A 21,949-nucleotide genomic window follows, 5' to 3' on the forward strand; every position below is an offset into this window, starting at 1 on the left:
ATCTATAATGCACGCGACACCGGCTAGAACTAGGAAGTCGACGTCGTCTTCGGCTGCGGCGATTCGATCGAGTCTCACGATTCGAGTTGCCGAAGATCCTTCAGAGAAGTGGCTTTGAATCGTTGGTGGGAACCACCTTTCCCTCCACTGTGACCTAGCGGGCTGAAGAACCTGCAGGTATAGGTAAGTGACTACTTACTTACACCTGTATTTCGAGTCCCCACCATGTCCGCACCTTTATCAGAATACCAGTTACAACGTATCACACAACGATACGCGTGGATCCTATTTGAAGGGGGCCCCAGATTCGGGAACACTAGGACGAAGAAAGTAGGACACAGAGTAGAGAACTGTCTGGTTCTGGTTAACAAACGTGGATAATTCCTATAGAGCGTTTCCGAAAATCCGAAAAACTTCCGCGGTTTCACGTTCGGTTATCGCATCGTGCACTACTGAACTACAAGTATACAGTCGTTGTTTTTGCATAATAAATTTATTACCTTGAATTTTAAGCATTTACCTGTCGGTCAAAGATGTTAGTTAGTCGCTTTTGTTATACATTTAAAGAATTAGAAAATTTAATCGCGGGTACATTTTAAAATGTATCGGCAGTATAAAAGATTTACAAGTTCGCGATAGAAGCGGCGCTTACGAGTCTCGATAAACGCGGGTAAATTTATAATCGGAGTGAGGTCAGCGAATGGACGGACAAACGGATGCATCGATACAGTAATTTCTCAAGTTAGGACTGGCTCGTCTTCAAGGGCTGCGGCTCGTGAGAAGACGCATTCGTCTTGGAGGCCGCGTTCATTGAGTATTGATTTCCAATTCGGGTGGTGCTCAACGTGATACTAATAGGCGTCGCGTTCGAAAGCTGCTGTCGAACAGGGCATTGGCGATAGCCTGAAATTAGAAATGCGCGATTACATTAAACATGACCCGCAGTTACGCTAATGAACTGCTCAATCCTTCAACGATCCGGTTAGCTTTGCACTTTTTTCGTTTTGCTCTCGCGGCGATCTCGAGTAATGACAGCTGGGAGTTCCCGCTCGAGTGCAGTCGGTCGTAAAATAAAGAAGAAATGTTACACCGTGCGATACGCGTAGAAGAATTGGGTAGATAGAATGAGGCGTCTCATTTCTAGCAAAGCTCGTTTCTTAGCGATCGCATATTTTTTACGTTACGAAAATATGACTACCGGCGTGATGGGGGCCGGAACAATGACAGCATATAGGATTGTTCCGGGGCCTGGGACAGAACTCGACGCTGTGCGGTTCGCCGCACCGTACGCAACGCGGTAGGTGTCTGCAATTCGCAGCCATGTGCCAGAAACCCTGGCATCGATAACATTGTAACACGCCGTCCCCGGTTTGAAAGTTGGACGCCTCGAGGAAGTTGCTGACCATTCCCGGACCTGCCTGCAGCGGTCCACCGGCATTTCCGGTTCCTCCGCGCCACCAACGCTCGGGGATAGCGCTGAACCGAGCGGCGCCGAAAAAGTCCAAGCCTTGACGTAACAACAACTCGTAGTGTCCAGCGTCTAGTACCTGATCGGAATATTTTAAGCAATTCAGATTTAATCTTACGTATGGTATGATACAGTGTTCGTCTAAAAGAATTTTAAACCGAGTCCTTCAGCCATTTTTAATATCATTCAAATTAGTTATAATAATAATAATCACGTGACACCGAAGTGGCTTTTAACGAAGACTTGTTTATCGTCTCCATTTTTTTTTATCGCTATTTTATCAACAGTTTAGTGGCAATTACCTCGACGCGTACGTATTGCCGCCAGCGTTCTACGCTTCCTGCCGCGATGCCCTGCTTCGTCAGGGCAGAGTTGATATCCTGTAAGGGAATGGCCCAGGGTACGTCGCGAAGAAGGACCGCCTGTCTATAACGAGAGTCTTTCGCCGAGAATCGAGCCACCTGGTTCGATGAAAATTAATTCGCTTCGATTAACTTACGAAAAGTGAAGGAGTGGGTATGCGAAAAATTTCAGATTGCGTTTTCTGAAAGTAATCAGAGATTCAACGGAGTTGTACAAATAGAGAAAGCTGGTAGGAAAGCGGTCTATCACGGTATGAGGTAACACCCATATTTACACTTGTCGTTTAGTCGTTTCTCGGGACCCGCGGTAAATCGATAATGTAACATGTGTCGAACTCGTTTTGTACTTTCCAATAATATTTGTATCGTTCACTTCCATAAAGAAGGCGCTTTGATCACGTTCTTGAGTGCCTTTTTCATATATAGAAATGAATGATACTCGTTACGTCAATCTGAGATGGATTAAAATAAATCAAGGAATGTACTTGTACTGGCCCTTCGAAAACACGTGCCAAATCTACGCGCTGCAACAGCTTCTCGGCGTCAGCTTCACGCGCGAATGCCGCGATTAAACCGCAAGGAGTTTCAGATACCAGCCAGGTTGCCAAGGGGTCAGACGCACGGATCACCTCTTCCAAGTTCGAACGTACCAATTCGCCACCTGTACATGAAACAACTATTTCTCGAGCACACGCAAGAAGGAACTTTCTCAAATCTACTGATAAATGATGCAACTAATTGTTTATCACGATTGCGTAATTGTTGACTTGTTTGCATCGTGAGAGAATTTAACACGCGGGCTTTGTATCTTACGCGCTTACGCAATCGTGGAGCTCGATTAATAGACAATTTTCCACCTTGTATCCCATGCACTTGGCCTTGAGGCCCGACGGCACGCGAGATGTACAAAGAACACGTGAATTCTTCCTGACCGGAAGCACGTGGCTGACCGTTGCGAACATCGTCCGACGAGGTATTCGGCCTCGCAAGAACGATCTGCATATTTAACGCCTCGGCCTTTTTATCCTCCTGCGGGGATTCCTCCTCCATCCTGTGCACGTTGTGCACCATCTAACGCACCCCTAAAATCAATTTTTTCCCACAAAATCGGCATCAACGAATACTGGGTTTCCTTCATTTTATAATATTCCTGTCTAGACATCGTGACTGCAAATCGATTCGGAGCTTTTACGAAGTTTAGCACCGGTTGTACAAAAGTTTGCAATAGAACGCAAGGTTATAATTTCATATCTTCTAACATGTCATATGTTTAATAAAATCAGAGAAAATAGAAAAGGTAGACCAAGAGATTGAATCCAATATTCGGCTGTCTGTTCACCGAATCGAAACACTCGTTCAAGCGTGATATACGCGTGGTTCGCGGTACGATTAAAAAAACCCACGATTTGACATTCAAACTTTCACAACCGATGCTGGCACGCGTACCGATTTCCTTTTCTTTGCGCGCACCGATTACCGTTTTTTAACCACTTTATACGCATATTGTGTGTCAGAGATATAACAGTGTATCAACGAATCACCTTAGACGTTTCTTCGGCTGGTTGTATCTTCGGAAAAGGAAGCCTGGGCCAAAGAAGACATGGCCCAATGCTGGTGCCATTAATCAGCCTCTTTCACGATTACACCGATTCTCTTTTTTCTGAACTATCGATGTATATTTATTATTGCCACGCGTTCTAACCGATGATATTGTCCTCATAATTTTGAAAACTTCGGCCATTCAGCATATGTACCACGCATAGTATATTCAGTTTTAAATTGCTAGGTGTTCCTGCAGATTTTTCCTTAGTAATTAACAAATACGTTAATAAGATAAGATCATGAAATCGCTGTAGCTTACGCACACGTGACTAGGAATGAAAAAAATTCCTGTTTCATATGTTTGCGCGTTCTGAACTAACTCTAACCGCGCGAGTGGGGGAGTTGTCAATGGTCGTCTGTGTCGGTACGGTCCTTTGTTAGTCGTCGAAACATCATCACGGATCACGCTAAGTGTATGCGCACGAAGCGCGGCTGTGTGGGCGTTCGTGTTTGTGATTCGTGATTATCGAACGAACGTAGGAAAATGGCTGAAATACATAATCCACCGGTGTTTTCCCCAAAAACTCTGTATCAGCTAAGTGTATTGGCGGCCACGAACAAGTTTTTACGCCTGAGAAACTGCTTGTATGACCTGCCCAACGATGTGCTCTTCGACATTTATTATCAGGTACTTAAAGGTCGGAACATCTCGTCGTTGTCGAACGATGTCTCATAGCGTGATAGACGTACAATTTTTTTTAACTTAACCGTGAATCCGTCCTCTCACGGAGTCGCCTTTCGCGAACGTGTAATTCGTATACCTTTGACCATCTCTGTTCTTATCTGAATGGATCGTTGCCGTTTCACGGAGTGATTGACACGCTCGTGAAAATTATAACAGTACATCGTGACAACTAATCCGCCTGTATTTTTACTCTGAAGATAAATTCAACGATAATGTACGATGAACTTGTTTTCCATTTGTTATATAGTTGTACAAAGAGAAACGATTATATTTACTGGGGATCGATCTCCGAAATCCGAAAATTTTTTCCCGAATGTTGACGGTCACTAACCGGAGAGTTCATCTATTACAATGTTTTCAGGTAATGCCTCATTCATGTACAACGACATGAATTATTATTTACTTACATTTTATCGCTTTCTAGGGCCTTATAGAAGACGGAGTGCGGATCGAAATAGATTTAAGCTGTAGTTATATAGCGTGTTGCCTTGATAATGAAAATACAGCTGCTCAAGATAAATTAATAGAGCTAGGTTTAAAACTTGGTAGGTTTCTCAGTGATGCTGGTTGGTACGCGAAAAGCGAAGAGATATTGTTAGCATGTAAAAACTTATGTCTTGCAAACAATTCGACGCCAGATCAATGGTACAGGACATTAGAGTGTTACCGCAGGTAAAATCCATTTATTGATTCGACGTTCATGTTTAGAATTCTGTTACTATAATTGTCTATAATTAGCACATAAAAATTCAGGTTGTTGCATGTCCAAACGACATACTGCCTGTTTTTGCAAGCAACGGAAACGCAACAGCTTGCACTAGAACTTTTAGAACGATTAAAAGAGACAGGGCAAGGTGATTATAATTTCGCCGCTATATATACCGAATTTAGTAATTTCTTCTGCAAGAAAAATGAATACGACAAGGCTTACAGGTACACAGCTCGAATTATTTCTCGAATGAATTCATCAGCATCTTCACTGTTGCTTTTTACTTAATCTTCAGATGGAGTATAGAAGCACTGAAACAGCTGAAGTCTTCACTGTCTGCACGTATTACCGTTGACGTTTTAAGACATGCAGCGAAATCGTGCGCACTAAAACGCGAGTTTCAAAGAGGCGGACTGTTGATTAGACAAGCTGTGTACCTCGCTAAGGCAGTATTTGGTATAGACCATCCCGTGTACAGTAATGTTCTTGTAGATTATGCATTTTATTGGTTAAATTTTGATAACATTATTAACAGCATAAATCTTTATAAGGTTCGTATACAGATTCCAATTGATTTATGTTTATTCGTCGTCTTAATCATTTATTTATTTATATATTTTCAGGATGCATTAGCTATTAGAACGGAAATATTTGGTGACATGAATCTTCATGTCGCATTGGCACACGAGGATTTAGCTTACGCTCTTTACGTGTACGAATATAGTTCCGGTATCTTTCCCGAAGCAAGGTAAGTGATTCCATATAACGCGTCGCTTCTGAAAATGTCAGAAAGTCATACAATTTTATTTCACTTTAAATAAACAGAGTTCACATTGAGAAAGCAATAAATATAATGTTAAAACTTTTAAATGGGCATCATTTGTTGTTAGCGAGCGCAAAACGAATAAATGCATTAATCCTTGAAGAAATAGCGTTAGGTAGTACGTTGTCGACCTTATCGAAACAGAACCTACTCTTCAAGGCAGAATACCTACATTTGTTTGCTTTGCAATTGGCTAAAGATGCATTCGGCGAAAGAAATATACAAACAGCAAAGCAATACGGAAACTTGGGGCGCGTGTATCAGAGCATGGGGAAATGTAAGGTACATATTCCACGTGAATACAGAGTATCCGATTGTTTATTAGCTTCTTCGTGGTCAGTGAATAACCGGATACTCTGTATATAAGTAAAACCCGCAACGTTTCTTCGATGTACTAAATGTTCATTTCAGGAAGCTGAGTCGATGCACCTTAAAGCTATAAGAATCAAAGAAGAATTATTAGGATCAGACGATTACGAAGTTGGTTTGAGCGTAGGTCACTTGGCTTCGCTGTATAATTATCACATGAACCGATACAGAGATGCAGAAAAACTTTATTACAGAAGTATCAAAATTTGTAAGTGTCACAATAATACGATCGAATTGTGTTATCTGTTTTTAACGAAATTTTTAACGTGCTAGATTTAAAATGGTTTGGTGAAAGCTACAGTGGCCTTGAATACGACTATCACGGTCTCTTAAACGTTTATACGAAATTGAACGAGTCTGACAAAGTTCACGAGTACGAAGTAATTTTTAACAAGTGGAGGTTGTTGAGAAGTAAGCATTTACAGTCAGAGGAACCGACCATCGATCCTAAAAGATTGCCACAACCGATCAAAGAAGTAATCGAGAGATTTTTTTCTATGTAATATACATGTACATTAATTTTTTATCGATCACTGACTCGCCGACTTTACTTACAATTGATTTTTATTTCTTCGTTGAGGTGACTCGAGCCAAAGCATAAATGAAATCTCGAATTGCATTATTTGATACTGTGATAAGGTATCAATCATATATTCTTTGGTTATGTCGTAAACGTTCTTTAAATGTGGTCACATGAATTTTTTCATGTCTCTTCTTTGTACCTCACCATTTTGTATGTATTAATTACATTTCCAACTAGTTTTTAGCAAGAAATTGATAACAATTAAGTTGAATATCTCGGTAAGAAGAGATAACAAATTGCCAGATACTGAACGATCTGTTAAATACACAAATCTAGTGGTATCAAACATGTGATATAGTTACTTTCTACTGAATATGTTGTTCCTGTACAAACATTTTAATAAACAACAGATCAAAATGAAGTGAATGGATTTCGAAGTAATTAGCGGAGAAAAAAGACGGTATTACAGGATTATGTACAGACATCGTGCAGTGGAAATAAATATAGAAGTGAATTCCCCCTTTTTTTCTCGATACGAGGAATCAGAAACTAATGGTAATTAATGAAATTTATATGTTATTTCTATTGTACGAGGCTCATTTTAATAATGTAAATAACAAGATAGTAGATAAATATTCATAATTTTCGAATAACTCACGTACATTCAAAAGCTTTAATCTTTTAAATTACAATAAACATTAAGTAGTACATAATTTGTATTTACACGATATTTATTTTATCACTCCAGTTGTCAGGTAATAGGAATCGTATCTATTTAGCTCCCTCTCGTACTAATAGCATCTCTACATCTTCCTAAAAGTAATTGACATACATTTTTCAATCGAAGTTACTTTCCCAATGTCTCCTTACAATTTATCAACGTGATTAAATTACCAAATTGATATTGCACATCTTGTTGGACTGATCTCTTTAGAATATTTAGTCAGGTGTGTGTGGTGGTTCTTGGCTAAAATACGGTGCTGTGTCTTGCACCAATAAAGTATGGCAAACATCACAGACTCTGGATGGTCTTTGTTTCGGTCCACTTTTCACAACGTGTGAGAGGCAAGACTGACAAAATATATGGCCACAATGACGACAATGTACCTGTATAAAGACAGTTTTATATCAACGCACAGATCATAAATCTGACCTCCTCTCCGTCAGTGAAATTCCATGTTAATCACCTTTTTTCTTGTAACTGTAAAAGCAGTATGACAACTGGGACATTCTTCTACATCCTCCTCGTGTTGCCATCTGACTTCACTACCAGCTTGCCTGATTCTCTCCAGTTGTACCTAGAAATTGATCGCAGCGTTGAAATTGACATACTTCTCACCCAAGATTACTTATTTCCTTTGCTGGCTATACCTGCAATGATTGTGACAACCTAACAAAGTCTTTCTGGACTGCTTCGCTGGTATCTAGTTCCTGTTGAAGACTCGTCACTCTTTGCCGTAATTCGGCCACTTTCAACTCGGCCTCTTTATTTTCTTTTAACACGACATCCAGTTGTTTCTCCAAACGTTCGAGCTTCTCTTCTCTTTCGGCAAGAGTTCGATGATCTCTGACATATTTATCTAACTGTGTTCTGTAAAACATTAACATTACGTCCAAGAAATTTACTAAAATGCTCTAACATTATGAAATTACACTGTATTACCCTAAACCGCTAATTTCATTCTTCAACTCCAGTATTTCTTGTTCCTTTACTCTATTTTCCTGTTCCATTTGTTCGTGGAGCAAGGTCACTTCGTATCGTAAAATTACTTCCTTTTCCTGCGCAACCTCCTGTGCAACTTTAGCAGTGATCAAATCTTCTCGCATTTTCAAAAGGCTAACGTGCAATTCCTCGACATTGTTCGGCATATTAATACTCTCACTCTGCAGTTGCTGGGAATGCTTGCTATGTTTGCCAACAAGATTCTCATTTTCCTTTTGCAGTCTGCAAAGATTCGACTAGATTTTCAATAAAATTTTGTCAGGAATACCATGACAAAAGGAGCAACTTTGGTCACATTGAAAATAGAACGAATGGCAAAACAGAACCAAGGATATTACTGAAAATGTTCTTACGCTATAAGATGTTTTTGTACTTCCTCCCGGCGTCGTGTTAATTTAACAAGTTCATCTTTCGCATTCCTCTGTACCAGTTCGAAAGCTCTTTTCAATTCAGTTAAAGTTTGTTGCAACGTTTGCGAGGTAGAGGTTAATTCTGCGACTTTGATTTTATGCTCCTCTTTCTTTTCGTTCCACTTCTCTTCCATTTCTTTACGAAACTCCACTTCCTTGGCTAAATCTTCCTTCTGCACTTGCAGCATACGTTCCGAGTCTAACAACTGTTTCTCCAAATCTTTAGCAGTTGCCTGTATTTTAACTAACTGCGCTTCGTAATTAGCGCACATATCACAAGCCGGCTCAGATGAACCTGGTTCTTGTTGTCTCCTCTGTAGTTGAGCTTCCTTACACTTCTGTAATTCGTCGTCGGTCGCCCTTAGCTTCTCTTTTAAAGCTTTAATTTCTTCTTCCAGTGGTACTACTAACGATCGTAAAACTTCCGCATCCTCCTGTGCCTGCAAATCAATATTCTCTAGTGTTCGCATAGAATACGTAAAACTCGTAAGGAAAGAAAAAAACCAAGCGATAAAATAAACACCTCATGATGATGTGTTTGAATGATTAATGAACACTTTCTGAAATGTAGTGCCACTCTATAAATTCATTGCAGAAAAGTTCAAAAATCATGTACTGTTATGCTTACGTACATATCTTTTTACCTTCCTCATGCTCTCTTCGAGATTGTCAGGGCCTAAAGACAGAGCATCTGCACCTAGTTGTGAGACTACTTTTCGAGCTATCGTTTTCGTAACAGTGGAGAGAGATATCTGTGGGCCATCTAAAGGTGGATCTCTTGGCAATTGCGATTTTAACAATACATTTTCCTCTTGTAACTTGGAAAGAGTCATTTTTAATTTAGCTACTTCTGCATCTAACTGTTTGCGCGAACATGAAGATTCTTCCACGGTCTCATGTATAACCCTCTGTAAAGAGGCTATTTCTTCCTGCGCTTTCCTCTTTTCAATAAGCATATCATTCTGAATTTTCAAGTCCGCGACGACTATCTGACTCTTTGCCTCATCCAATTCATTTTTCAATTTGGCATTCTCTTTTTGTAAATTTGTATTATCTTGTAACCTTCTTTTTAACTCTTCTATAGATAAAATGTTCATATACTAATGCATGATCAAACCTGTTCTTCTTCCAATTATTATGGTCGTTAATACAGGTTAAATTTACCTTCTTTTTGGAGAAACAATTCCTTCATCTTGGCTCTTTGCACATTGAATTCCTCTCGCATTTTAACATTTTCTGATTCCAACCTGTTTATCTTCTCCTGTAGATCCTCTAAATTGCAAGGAACAGTTGGTAAAATTCAAGAAATAATATTTTAATGCCGATAGATCAATGATCGTGTTTATGATGAACGGAATAATTACTGTTCACGAAAACAAGATCAGAGTTTGATCCCGAGTTGATCGAAGTTAACCAAAGTGCGGATGAATAATATGATGCGAAGGGAAAAAATTGACGAAAGCGTTATTAGATGTGACGTACCGCTTCCGTTCATGTTGATCGTTTTATCTTCAGTATGGTTCTCCATCGTTCGATGATTTCGCGTGACTAAACTGAATTTTGTTAGGGTGGGTCACTGTCTTTCGTATAAGACAGGGAAATGTACCTTGCAACTCCTCTCGGCCGTTCCTTTTGATGACATTATGGCACGTGTGCCAGGAGCAGCTTTTACATTTCACTGACATTCATTCTAAGAACGAGGCAAGAATCACGTATACGCGGTTGGCCACGCAAAACAAAATACCTCTCTCGCCGAAACGAATAAAATCAACCTCAACAATTTAGCGGTGTCTACTCAGAGCGCAGCGGTACACATTATCCAACATTATCAGCACTTCCTCATCGGTATCGATATTTTGAACGGTGCACACTCGATAATCGAGTGCTCAGAATCGATCTACTTAATTCTCTCGTTTGACCGTTATTTCAAAAATATACGCGGCACCGTTGCAATTTACCGTAAATCAATAATATTTTCGATCGTTACACGTTGACGTAGCACAACGTCAACGCGCGTTTCTTTAACATTTGATTTACTTACATAATAAAGACCAGAAAACGTTGTATTCTGTGTTATGTAAAATACAATCTAATTACAAGGCACTCGACAGCTATACGTACATTTTCGGTTCATACATTACATCGAGTGTAGTCATTAGAAATTGTGTTCTAATCATCACCGTACGATTTATATCAGTAGATGGAATTGATTTTTATTTTATACGTATACATATAATAACATATATTACCCTTATGCCGCATTAGGAACCTGAAGTTAGCCTTTTTGAAGTTTCAGAAGATAATTGTTATACCTGCTTATTTCATGTAGTTGATGTTTAATATTTACTAACGATAACGACGTGAACAGAAGATGAACAAGCGAAATCGCGGAATGTGTGCGTAAGTATATATAAATCCATATTTATTTCTTATTGTTTCTCCGGGAACAACAAATACACAAACAGTTGAAGTATTTGTTAAATCATTTCATTTAGTAATGATTCATTCAATTTTATTTCTCAGTTTTATCAGCAGGGAGATTAAAAATAATATTTACTGATGAGATTTAAATGTTTCCTGTCAAAGTTCATCTCTCCCGAAGATAGGGCAAGAAATCCTTCACGACGGTAGTGGAGATTTCGTGCCCCATCGCTGATCTATCCCCTCCTTTTTAAATGAACACATTGTGATTCGTGTTATTACCAGTTATTAGGCTCAATTACGTTTCGAAAACTGAACAAAAGAATCACACGTAAAAAATCGATCAACGAGAAAACGTTAGTGTTTCTCAAACAGTCGTGAATTCTCGGTAGAAACGCCAGATCCGACAACAGATAAAGTGGACGTAACGGCCGTAACGCGCGCGCGGTATCATTATCAGAAATTGTGTGTTTAATGACGCTCCGTAATCCGCACACACACATGATCAAGCGAAGAAACAGTTGAAACACAGTTTCTGGATAGAGAAAAGATCATGAAACTTTAGCCTTGAAGTCACTTTCATTACGAATCAAGTCGATCCTTTAGAGTTGCGTTTTGGAATTGACACCGATAGCCTGCACATGGCATCGAGTCGCTCGTAATGGAGATGTTCCCGTGTTCGACGATCGGTTAACAATTCGAGATCATTGAAAATTTCTGATTCATGTCGAAAATCTTCGATCAAGCATGGCTATGCAGTTACGTTGACCAAATCTGGATGGCCGATCCCTTCGAAAGGTAAGGTCGCCATGTCCACTAGAAAACTCGACAGAAGTCAATTTGCGCAGTTATAACTGCGGTCAGAGAATTGCATCAACAATGACAATTTTCTCTACTGGTTAGTCATCGCCGCGTAATACGTTACATACTTAATAACTCCTCGCTATGTTGCAAACTGCGTCAAGTTTCGTTGATAGATCGTTTGTTTCTTTTATTTACCATGTAGGCCACCGATAAAGTGCGGTTAGTCACTGCCTATTTGTATTTTCATTTCGTAATGAGCAACAGTTAATTCGCATTTAGTAAGAAAGTATCATTACTGATGTTTTAGGACTGACGTTATTAAATTACAACATGAGTACGCTATCGAGGGACTGTAAATTGGAAGCAACTGGACCAGCTATAATGCAGAGCCTGGATAGTATGCGTATTTGTGATATGGATGATTCCAACCAAGATATTGTCTCCTTAGATGGGAACTCCGAAAATAGAATACATGTGGAATGTCAGTGCAACAAGTTTGGAAGTTTTTTATTGATAGATGGGCAGGAGCATCTTAAAGTTTCAAGTGCTGAACAGTTTGTGCAAAAATTGAATTATAAAAATAGAAATCTCAAAGTAAAAGTAGTATCAATTTTTGGAATCACTGGAGACGGAAAGAGTCATACTTTGAATAAGACGTTTTTCGAAGGACGGCAAGTGTTTAAGACATCGAATGATCAAAATTCGTGTACATTAGGTGTTTGGGCTGCCCTTGACCCTGTTCTTAATGTGATATGTCTGGATACAGAAGGCTTATTAGGTACAACCATGTTCACCTATTTGTAGTATTGTAGAGATTTTTCTCTTATTCAATATATTTATTCTTTGCCAGGTGTTACCTCACATAAAAATGAACGAATACGATTGTTGCTCAAAGTTCTCGCTGTATCTGATGTTGTTATATACAGGACGCAATCCGAAAAATTAAATACAGATTTATTTACATTTCTCGGCACTGCTTCGAGAGCATACAGCCATCATTTTCAAGCTGCCCTGCAAGCAGTGGGACATCGAGAAGGAGTTCAAGGATCCTTGAGTTCTCTGGGACCAAGTGTTATAGTATTACATGAGACTAGATACACCATACCTCTGACCAACAGTACATATTGTCAAATTCTCAGATTAAGAGTAATTACAAAGTAAAATTTCACGTGTAAATGAAAACGCATTGTTTCCATAACGAATGTATTTTCCTCCTGTTGCAGATAGTCTAGAAAACGTGGAAGACGTGCTCAGAGCACGGTTTGTTCAACTGAAACTCGAAACGGAAGCATTTAGTTCTATAAAATACGTCGGCATACACACGAAAAATTCTGCGACTAACTACGAACGTCTACGGACCGCTGTTAAAAGAGAATTGTATAATAATAATATACGATCTCCTAGGAAGCCGCACGTAGTATACAACACGTTGAAAGTTCTAAACGAGACGTTTATTGGAGAGCTAGATAATGCCTCTAATGTATTGTTTCCTGATCAATACTTCACCTGTCCTGCAAAGTGTCTCAGCTGTGGATCTAGGTGCTGCAACAGCATGGGGCATCTAGAGGGTAAACCACATAGTAGCAATAGCAAGTTAGTCAAAATTCTATTAACAATTTTATATCTATACACGTAGACATACCTAAGCATCTAAAAAAATTTATGAATTTTATTAGATGCCGATATCAGAATCAGTATGATAATGTAACGTATATATGTAAAAAATGTTATAATGACGGAAATGAAGTACAAATGAGACGCGTTCAAAATCAGAATGATAATAGTTGGTATGGTTTAGTTAAGTATGCGTGGTCAGGAGATGTGATTGAGTGTCCACATTGCGGAGAGATGAGTCGTCAGTATTGGTACAGTAACAAAGATCCAGAAGATTTTGCTGTTCGCACAGAGATCACGCACGTATGGAGTACGGTACGCTGATGTGTCTTTCATAAGTATGTGTGTCCGAAACGAAGGCAATTACAAATAAAATTGTGTACCTTTTTAGGCAAATAATGCTGCAACGCAGCACAATACAGCGCAAAGGGTAGTCGATAGTGTATCGTATATTACCGAGGCTGTGACCAATGTTTCTTTGCAACCAACGAAAGTAGTTTCAGCGTGGGTCGCGGATAAGGTCGCCCCGTCTTATTGGAGACCGAATAATGAAATAAAGCACTGTCACAAATGTAGAACGCCATTCGGGTTGACCGACACGAAACACCACTGCCGAGCGTGCGGTGAAGGTTTCTGCGGAGAGTGTTCGTCCAAAACTAAGTGCGTCCCGTCTAGAAATTGGCATACACCTGTACGAGTTTGTGATACCTGTTACGACAAGAACGAGCCTACCGAGTCTTCGGAAGATGTTAATGCGAGAAAAGTATCTGAACAAGTAATCTCTACTCTCAGCGCAGTTGGTACCGTTTTGAACTACTCGAAAAGTAAGATGATATGTACCTATGAATATATCTAGTAGCATTAATATTCATATTAATATTGGGGTTTCTATTCTGTGTCTAGCATTCATTAAAGATACAGTTCGGCCATCTTACTGGATCCCCGACTCGGAGATTGTTAATTGCCACATATGCAAGCAAAACTTTTCAGTATCGCTTCCTCTACATCATTGCAGAAATTGTGGACACGGTGTATGTCATAACTGCTCACTAAATCGAAAGCCCGTACCGCACAGGGGATGGGATGAACCAGTTCGCGTGTGCGATTCGTGCGTTAACGTCGCATAAGAAACATTTCGGACAATCTTGATAGAAAAGATACTGATTCTTTTGCCTAACACATACTACAGAATTGGATACTTGGGCGATTTAAAAAGTGTTTCCCAGTTTTTGTACAAATTACTTATATTCATATTCATAATGTCTGTGTAACTTCTATTCGAAATATTGAAATTCTCTGTTACTGATACGAACTAAAACTATGATTTATTTGTGTAAAAAGCTTTTCCTGTGAATAGTGCCATCAGTGTATCTACGTTTTCTGTGAACAGACGTTGCAGAGCGATGACGGTAAATGAACATTGACAGAAGAACAGAATGAATACACATACGATTAAGAAAACAATAGTTAAAATTACGATGTCATAGTAATATATAGTACATGGTGCAGTATATCATAGCGTTATGTATAAAATAATGTACAAAATCTTATCGGCGAAAGGAGTCGATTTCTAATCAGCATCACATTCTATCGAGCTGTGAATGTTTCTGAATTCCAAAAAAGCATTTGTTATTTTATGATAGTACTCAATGTCTGCTACATTTTCTAATCTAAGAAATGAAACTTCATCCAAGTAAGGAATACTGTAATAAGTATGAAAAAAGAATAAACGATAAACTGTCGAGATGTTTAAATAAAATACCTATTGAGTTGAGCTCTACTTCTGCAGTATCAAAAATATTAGCCGTTTCGCGAGAATTTAATTTTCACGTGTGCTAATTAAAATATGCGATTAATCGATGTTCGAGATACGATATGTATAAGATGCCTTTCGGTAACCACGTGATGACGTCAAAATATGGCGTCTCAATCAGCTGGGTGTTGTGCAGAGTGTGCTTGAGATGCTCGTCTTTAGAAAATCAACGAAGACTGCCGTCTGTCTACTCGAATACGTGAGTTCTTTCAAAAAGCCTGTACTATTTAATTCGTCGTGTTCGCAGTTCAATTATAAACTCTACGTGTATAACGACAGGTTACAAATGGCACGGTAGAAAACAGGAAGACGCAAAACGCTGTTTCATTTCTTAAATCATACCGATTTAGTTTTGATCATGGTGCTTCAAGCGAATTGAGAACACCCTCGGCGTGTTAAGCGAGACGATTATTAATTCATGAAGTCGCGTGAAAAGTATTCCATTCTGTTTAAATTTAACGCACCGAAAGATGACGCGTATGTAAAAATACATAAAATATGGTCGGTGGAAGAGCTTCGTGAACGCGTTCGAATTTGGGCCTCCTAGCGCGTTTTATCATTTTCTCATAGTATTCTTAAACGTTATGCAAGTTCTCTAGACGAAACACGATGTACACGGCGTGCGAGCAGATGCCGAGGCCATTTTCATGTTTGCTCCAGTTTCGTAATCATTATCAACTCCATATTTGAATTCAACAAGTAATGCAGTGGCATGTTTCTCTGGTTCCCGAATTTCTGCCGTCTCTTCACGTGTTCATGTTCCATCGATGACCTGCTTATATTTGTTGCAACATTCCTTAACGCGCAATGATACAGGAAGATCATGATCGTAAGTGCGAAGTGCATTTTCTCAGAATGTGACACGTCTCTGAAAATTCTGTTTATCGCGTGATCCACGTATGTATCTACTGGCTGATTTTCTCTGGACGTTTTTTCGTACTATCTGCGCGTAAAAGGAAACCACGAATTTCGGTAAACGTTCGCGAAACTAGTTTGGCTACAACTGCGTGTTGATAAGAGCGAGAAACGTGTTAAGAAGCGGGCTACGGCAAGTAGACGCCATTTTTTTCGAAAACGGTTTAAAAGTACATTATCGGTGCGAAGAATTCTATAAAACGGCACGCGTAAGAAACAATTGAAAATCTATCGATTATTCTAAAGAGCACAGTGAAAGGTGACGAGAGATTCATCGATTTCTTCAAAGTTTATTTTCTACTGCAATGTGTTCTTAATGTTACGGCCATTTTGTCGCTTATTAGTGGATAAACAAATGACGATGTTGGTATGTACTTTGGTTTCGAGGCTAGAGGCGCGTCACATGCGCGGAAATTCAACTTTGCTGCCTACGCATCCCTTTTGTAATTATAGTAGGATTCCTATATGATACCAAAAATAGAAAACGAACCAATACTCGTCTTCAATTAAAACAAAATCTTTATGGTATTCTTCGCGCGGTTTTATGTTTACTTCGCAATAGTAAATAGTCGATGTTCTCGCGTCTGAAACTTTCGTTGCACTTGCTCTTCCAGAACGAATTTTGCACCGCGTTTTTACACGTAACTATTATTTTTATACATACGTAGATGTTCATTAGATTTCGCAACAGCGTACACTTGTTTCGTGAATGTTCTCGTTACTCTTCACTTTTCAATTTTAGCGAGTAACAAAATAAAGACTCGCTCGTTTCACGAGAGTGACGTTATTTTCATGATTAGGGAGCTCTCGCTCCCGTTGATCGCGGAATGATTTTTATTTAATCGAACCTTGAAATTGTCATCAAAAATCACGAAATATGTAATAATCTTTACTTTTCAGTGACGAAGAAGGTCCTTGACACAATATGCCACCAGATAGACCTGATGCATCGGATGTTGAAGTAGGATTAAACAACGCGCAAGTTTTCAATTTTAGAGAAACAGTATACACAATGAAAGAAAAAGAAAAAGAGAATACAAGTAGTTATATAGAAGGAAATTCAACCGACGACCTCTCCATGTCCGAAAAATTAATTGAAAAAAATAGCCAGTCAGACGATGATCTGACCTCTTTAAGTTGGCTTCATCAGCAGAATCTATTGAAGGGTTTGGACATTTCAAACCCTAAAGCGATGAAAAATGAAAATGTTTTAAATAACAATGTGTGCGACGACATGGCAGATTTTTCCGAGAACACTAATTCTGTGTCAAGCTTAGATGATGGTTATTGTCCAGGTAACTAGCGTCTTTCTCGATCAATTATTTAAACTCTAATCCAATGTCATTTCCTTCATTTTTTTATTATCACAGCAGATAATAACATCAAGATAAACAATACGGCGTCGCATGGTAATAGTCAAAACTATCAGCATTCGAATAAAAATGGTCAAAAATCAATACAAATCTTTCAGGAGTCGGTAAAAAATCATTACAATACATCACAGAACAGTCAGGCGAAGATATCTTTGAACAACAATAATCTGCCAGTCTCAAATCGCAATAAACACCCAACTCATATACCATATGATCCTCATTTGCATAGAAACAGTAAACCACCATATTCATTCTCTTGTTTAATTTTCATGGCTATTGAAGATAGCCCTGTAAAAGCTCTACCAGTCAAGGAAGTGTATGCTTGGATTTTGGATCACTTTCCGTATTTTAGGAATGCTCCGACTGGATGGAAAAATTCTGTTAGACATAACTTAAGCCTGAATAAGTGTTTCCGTAAAGTAGAGAAGGCGCCAGTAAGTTTCACATTTGTCATAGTACGATCGATCGAGAAAGATTGTATCCCGTCTTAGGGTTAACATTGTAGTGAAAATTCCTTCCGTTCTAGAATTTGGGCAAGGGTTCATTGTGGATGGTAGATTCCCAATATCGTCCGAACCTGATACAAGCGTTGTCCCGTGCCCCCTTTCCTCCTCCCACTGCTCAAACTTTGTCTTCGCCCGAAAAGCAGCAAAAGAAGAGCACCAGTACACGCCTTCCAGATCCTATATTGTTTCCATACCTCTCCAAAAGACTGGCATCGAGTAACATTACCGAAAACACGGACACGGAAGTAGATAGCGACGTAGACGCAGCTGCAGCTGCTATGCTTTCTTTTAAACATGGACCTATTATTTTAAACCACAATAAAGGCAAAGTATCTCCTCGTAAACCGATTACAATTCAATTTTCGAACAGAATATTTATTATCGTATCGAATTTTCACGTAGATCGCAAGAAGAAAGTACCGGAATCCGATGTGTTGGTTCCTGTAATTACTAGAAGCTCCAGCGAGGACCATACTTACAGTTGTATTACCTCAGTGAGGCAGGACAGGTAAGAGTATCATTAAGATTTTCTAAGTCTCTTCTGAAATTCGTTATTGCGCATTACGAATTCCTTATTTATCCCTGAAGCAAATATTCAAAGAAGGAAGCGAACGCCGACTCTGACGAGCAGCGGAAGATAGCAGAAGGTGCGGATGCGCTTTTGAACTTAGCGGGTGTCACCACACCGCCGAATCAGAGTAAGACACATCACGTACAAGGTATTAATTCAACGCCAAAGTCTGAAGGTACGTCGAAGATGAAGAAACGTTCCGCACCGAGCGATTACTCGAGCCCACCCGAGAAAAGGCGTAAGCATTGGCCAAAGTGGAGCGAAGGGAAACGGTATTTAAAGCAAATTATATAAGAAAGAATCTTGGTTTTACGTTTATACATGTAGCATGGCAAACTCCCTATTCTTCTTTTTTACATTCAAGCCCGAACTTGGCGAAATTCTATCACTAGTATCGGTTTTCGAAGCAGGAACTCGAAATTTTACATCGCTGACAATGAATATATCGTCTTTCGATTAAGACTAACGTTAGTAAAGATTTGCATCGAAGTTATCTCCATTCTTAGGCATGTAAGATGAAAGAGTGAGAAAAATGCAATATATTCTGCCGTGTTAAAAAAGGGGGAAAACTTTATCAGGTGCATTAAATGGAAAAAGGAGAGTAGAATTATGGGGGGTGATAGATCGTTATGAAGGACAAAGTAAAGGAAAAAAAAAAATTGGCGGTCGCTCAGGGTTTAGAACTCGCTATATGCCAAAATGAATTCATTAGCAGTAAGCAACAAGCAATAATAGGTGGATAGTGTAATTAAAAAGGAAGAGTTACTTTCCTGAACACGTTATTAATACGTGGACGCAATTACGAGCAGTTCATAGAATGTCAATGAACGAGAGACACTATCGTGTACTAAAACTGAAGTAATGATAAACTCTTTAGACCTATTGTGACAATTATACATATTAATTCATAGAGAGTTTAATTAATGATAATAGAGTTCTATATTAGGTTCTTTTGTAGATATGTATAGAAATATAATTAATATCTATTGTATATTCTATAGAGAAATTGATAATATATTTAAAAAAGATTATATATATATATATATATATATATGTATATACATATATATATTCATACACGTATACCTACACACGCTCATTCATTTACACTCGAGATATACCTGGTCATGTACGCAGCTGTATGTGTGCAAATTGCGTGCCGCAGAAACTATCAATAACTAAAAAGAACTCTATAAAAATCGAGACACAGTATATTAAGGATTTGAAATGAAAGAATGTTATCATTTCATGCCTTTTTCTACTCTCTTCGTGGCTTTTGAGATGACTTTGAACAGTGCTGTACATACGTAGATCCTTCAATGTATACAGAGACCAGTTTTGAGAAATTTTGTTAAAACATTAATAAATATATCATGACGCGAGTTGATATATGTATATTAATCGGGAAGAATATGTAAGGATATAAGAGAGGAGCGTCATCCTATTTTTATAGAAAAATAAAATAAAAAACAAATTTATATATATGTAATATAAAAAATGTTGTGAATACCTGATAAATAATGAAGATGTATATGACGGTAAAAGATATCAAATATTGATAAACTGGTCTTGTAAACATTGGTCGTAGTTCTATATAGAGAGAACGTATATTTTTACAGGGCACTGCCCGCGTGATAAAAGCTCTTCCTAATAATTGCTAAAAAAAGAAGGAGAAAGAGAAAGAAATATAGTTCATTAGCTTGAACCATTTACTAATCGTATCTTGTGTGACACTACAAATGCAGCATGGTAGCGCAGCCTCAGCAAAATATGCCATATATCGTAAAATCTTATTCGCGAGGGGGACGAGATGCATAATCATGATTTCGAACAGTGAGGCAGAGCTCGCGAAGAAAGCTTAGTCACCAATTTCTAAATGTGGCGAGTCGTTTGATCGGAGACGTTTCTAGTCTTACGATTGTACTATGTAAAAAGGGGGACGACATTGGTTGTTAGGTCGATAATATTTAAGCGTCATAGTGCGATTAAAGTTAAATTGTTACCTGCAACATACTTGTATGTTACTGCTGGCTCAGATACATTTCAAGCGTGAAACTTATTATTGTCGTTTATTAAGAAGGTGCAGTTTAGTTTAACTTATTAATACACTATATTGTCCAACGTTTACTATGTAATTATTTTCTTGAAGTGGGTCATCGTAATGATTTTAGTCAAGTACAGACCGTTACACTTGGAAGAACTATGCCAACACCGTATGAAACCTTTAGATGTTATCGATGTAAAAGGAAAGGATGTAGTTAAGGGAAGACACGCGATAAACGTAAAAGGGTATAAAATATCTGCAAGGCGCGCTGCCAAAATGTTTTATGTGATTGTAGCTGATCAGCTACAAAAGGGAGAATAGAATCCGAGAAACAAGTGGGTGGGAGGAAGAATGCCATGTTTATACGCGATCGAGGAAACATTTCAGTTTTTTTAAGAAAACGTATACAGTTTATGTAAATGTAAAAATGATTCTATTTAGTACGTACGTATTTGTAATATACATATTATATATATGTATAAATTACGCTTCGGAAGCGAGCAACGTGTTCAGTAATGGACACTCATTTTTTCGAAATTTGTATATGCACGAGCAAGACCAGTTCTTTTGTAGATTTTACGTTTTCTATTGTCTGTGATATTATTGCAAAAGTGAACACACATTGTTGCTGTTGTTGTTAATTATATTTTGGTAAAACAAAGATTTTAGAGCTTTATAAGTTTTATCGTTTAGAAGGGGAGAGAGAAAGAAAGAGAGATAGTGTTCCCGACACTTTTCTGATATTATATTAATTGGCATTCTTGCTGACACCTGAACATTCTGATCTAGATAGGAAAACTGGCATCTTTGAATTAGCAATATATATGATAAATATATAATTTTTACGATTGTAAAAAAGAACGTAAATCATACACGATAGTCATTGCATCGAGTATTCCTTACCGAGTATTTCAGTGGCATGCGTTGCGAAAATATCATTTCTCCGTTGTAACCGTTGTACGCATGCTTATTTAAATCGACATCGAATCGCCGTTTACATCATGTAACGAACAAGACCGGCTGATGCTGATAGAAAACATTGTTAACAGTTAAAATACCGAAAAGAAAAGTCAACTATGCGAAGCAAATTTTTCATTACATCACGACTAGCCACGGACAATCAAAATGTAACACGGTATTTAATTTGCTTCCAATACATGACATCGTGCCAAACGCAGAAAACATTTATTTTGAGGAACAGATGTTTATTTATA

At 38.5% G+C, this 21,949-nt stretch overlaps 5 protein-coding genes across 13 annotated transcripts; 3 read left to right on the top strand and 2 right to left on the bottom strand.

Annotated features, from left to right (window-relative positions):
- The first annotated feature begins 94 nt into the window (after positions 1-94).
- Positions 95-6,962, top strand: Pat1 (Protein interacting with APP tail-1). Of its 3 annotated transcripts, none has more exons than XM_026813010.1 (9): positions 95-183; positions 4,365-4,478; positions 4,542-4,789; positions 4,871-5,050; positions 5,122-5,377; positions 5,450-5,574; positions 5,652-5,931; positions 6,061-6,226; positions 6,292-6,962. In XM_026813010.1, exons 2-9 carry the CDS (start codon positions 4,431-4,433, stop codon positions 6,519-6,521), a joined length of 1,533 nt encoding a protein of 510 aa, XP_026668811.1. In that variant the 5' UTR covers positions 95-183; positions 4,365-4,430; the 3' UTR covers positions 6,522-6,962. The 3 variants fall into 3 exon arrangements, with proteins under 3 accessions (XP_026668811.1, XP_017878965.1, XP_017878964.1); XM_018023476.2 differs by lacking the exon at positions 95-183 and adding an exon at positions 3,808-4,060 and having other exon boundaries at positions 5,809-5,926; XM_018023475.2 differs by lacking the exon at positions 95-183 and adding an exon at positions 3,812-4,060.
- Positions 461-3,471, bottom strand: LOC108624293 (uncharacterized). Its single transcript, XM_026813014.1, has 6 exons — positions 3,372-3,471; positions 2,688-2,912; positions 2,316-2,491; positions 1,771-1,929; positions 1,199-1,547; positions 461-903 (listed from the first exon to the last, which is right to left on the bottom strand). The coding sequence occupies exons 2-6, from the start codon at positions 2,899-2,901 to the stop codon at positions 743-745; spliced, it is 1,059 nt and encodes a 352-aa protein (XP_026668815.1). The 5' UTR covers positions 2,902-2,912; positions 3,372-3,471; the 3' UTR covers positions 461-742.
- Positions 6,963-7,170: 208 nt separating the features above from the next.
- Rbpn-5 (Rab GTPase-binding effector protein rabaptin-5) lies at positions 7,171-10,951 on the bottom strand. 2 transcript variants are annotated; one of them, XM_018023474.2, is made up of 9 exons: positions 10,157-10,951; positions 9,839-9,946; positions 9,319-9,752; positions 8,618-9,114; positions 8,205-8,486; positions 7,913-8,132; positions 7,729-7,839; positions 7,436-7,648; positions 7,171-7,354 (listed from the first exon to the last, which is right to left on the bottom strand). In XM_018023474.2, exons 1-8 carry the CDS (start codon positions 10,200-10,202, stop codon positions 7,481-7,483), a joined length of 1,866 nt encoding a protein of 621 aa, XP_017878963.1. In that variant the 5' UTR covers positions 10,203-10,951; the 3' UTR covers positions 7,171-7,354; positions 7,436-7,480. The 2 variants fall into 2 exon arrangements, with proteins under 2 accessions (XP_017878963.1, XP_017878962.1); XM_018023473.2 differs by having other exon boundaries at positions 9,307-9,752.
- Positions 10,952-10,998: 47 nt separating this feature from the next.
- LOC108624351 (zinc finger FYVE domain-containing protein 1) lies at positions 10,999-15,272 on the top strand. Of its 4 annotated transcripts, none has more exons than XM_018023604.2 (7): positions 10,999-11,074; positions 12,207-12,677; positions 12,750-13,016; positions 13,123-13,492; positions 13,576-13,828; positions 13,905-14,337; positions 14,417-15,272. In XM_018023604.2, the coding sequence occupies exons 2-7, from the start codon at positions 12,230-12,232 to the stop codon at positions 14,638-14,640; spliced, it is 1,995 nt and encodes a 664-aa protein (XP_017879093.1). In that variant the 5' UTR covers positions 10,999-11,074; positions 12,207-12,229; the 3' UTR covers positions 14,641-15,272. The 4 variants fall into 4 exon arrangements, with proteins under 4 accessions (XP_017879093.1, XP_017879092.1, XP_017879091.1 ...); XM_018023603.2 differs by lacking the exon at positions 10,999-11,074 and adding an exon at positions 11,105-11,893; XM_018023602.2 differs by lacking the exon at positions 10,999-11,074 and adding an exon at positions 11,900-11,993.
- A 145-nt stretch (positions 15,273-15,417) lies between these two features.
- LOC108624346 (forkhead box protein N3) lies at positions 15,418-19,924 on the top strand. Of its 3 annotated transcripts, XM_026813011.1 has the most exons (7): positions 15,418-15,525; positions 15,606-16,155; positions 17,142-17,536; positions 17,612-18,048; positions 18,141-18,444; positions 18,523-18,628; positions 18,709-19,924. In XM_026813011.1, the coding sequence occupies exons 3-7, from the start codon at positions 17,167-17,169 to the stop codon at positions 18,983-18,985; spliced, it is 1,494 nt and encodes a 497-aa protein (XP_026668812.1). In that variant the 5' UTR covers positions 15,418-15,525; positions 15,606-16,155; positions 17,142-17,166; the 3' UTR covers positions 18,986-19,924. The 3 variants fall into 3 exon arrangements, with proteins under 3 accessions (XP_026668812.1, XP_017879071.1, XP_017879069.1); XM_018023582.2 differs by lacking the exon at positions 15,606-16,155 and having other exon boundaries at positions 15,419-15,525; positions 17,615-18,048; XM_018023580.2 differs by lacking the exon at positions 15,606-16,155 and having other exon boundaries at positions 15,420-15,525.
- Positions 19,925-21,949: the final 2,025 nt, after the last annotated feature.

The sequence above is a fragment of the Ceratina calcarata genome, unplaced genomic scaffold (assembly GCF_001652005.2).
Source record: "Ceratina calcarata isolate Rehan_Ccalc_2016 unplaced genomic scaffold, ASM165200v1 scaffold305.2, whole genome shotgun sequence".
Taxonomy (NCBI): domain Eukaryota; kingdom Metazoa; phylum Arthropoda; class Insecta; order Hymenoptera; family Apidae; genus Ceratina; species Ceratina calcarata.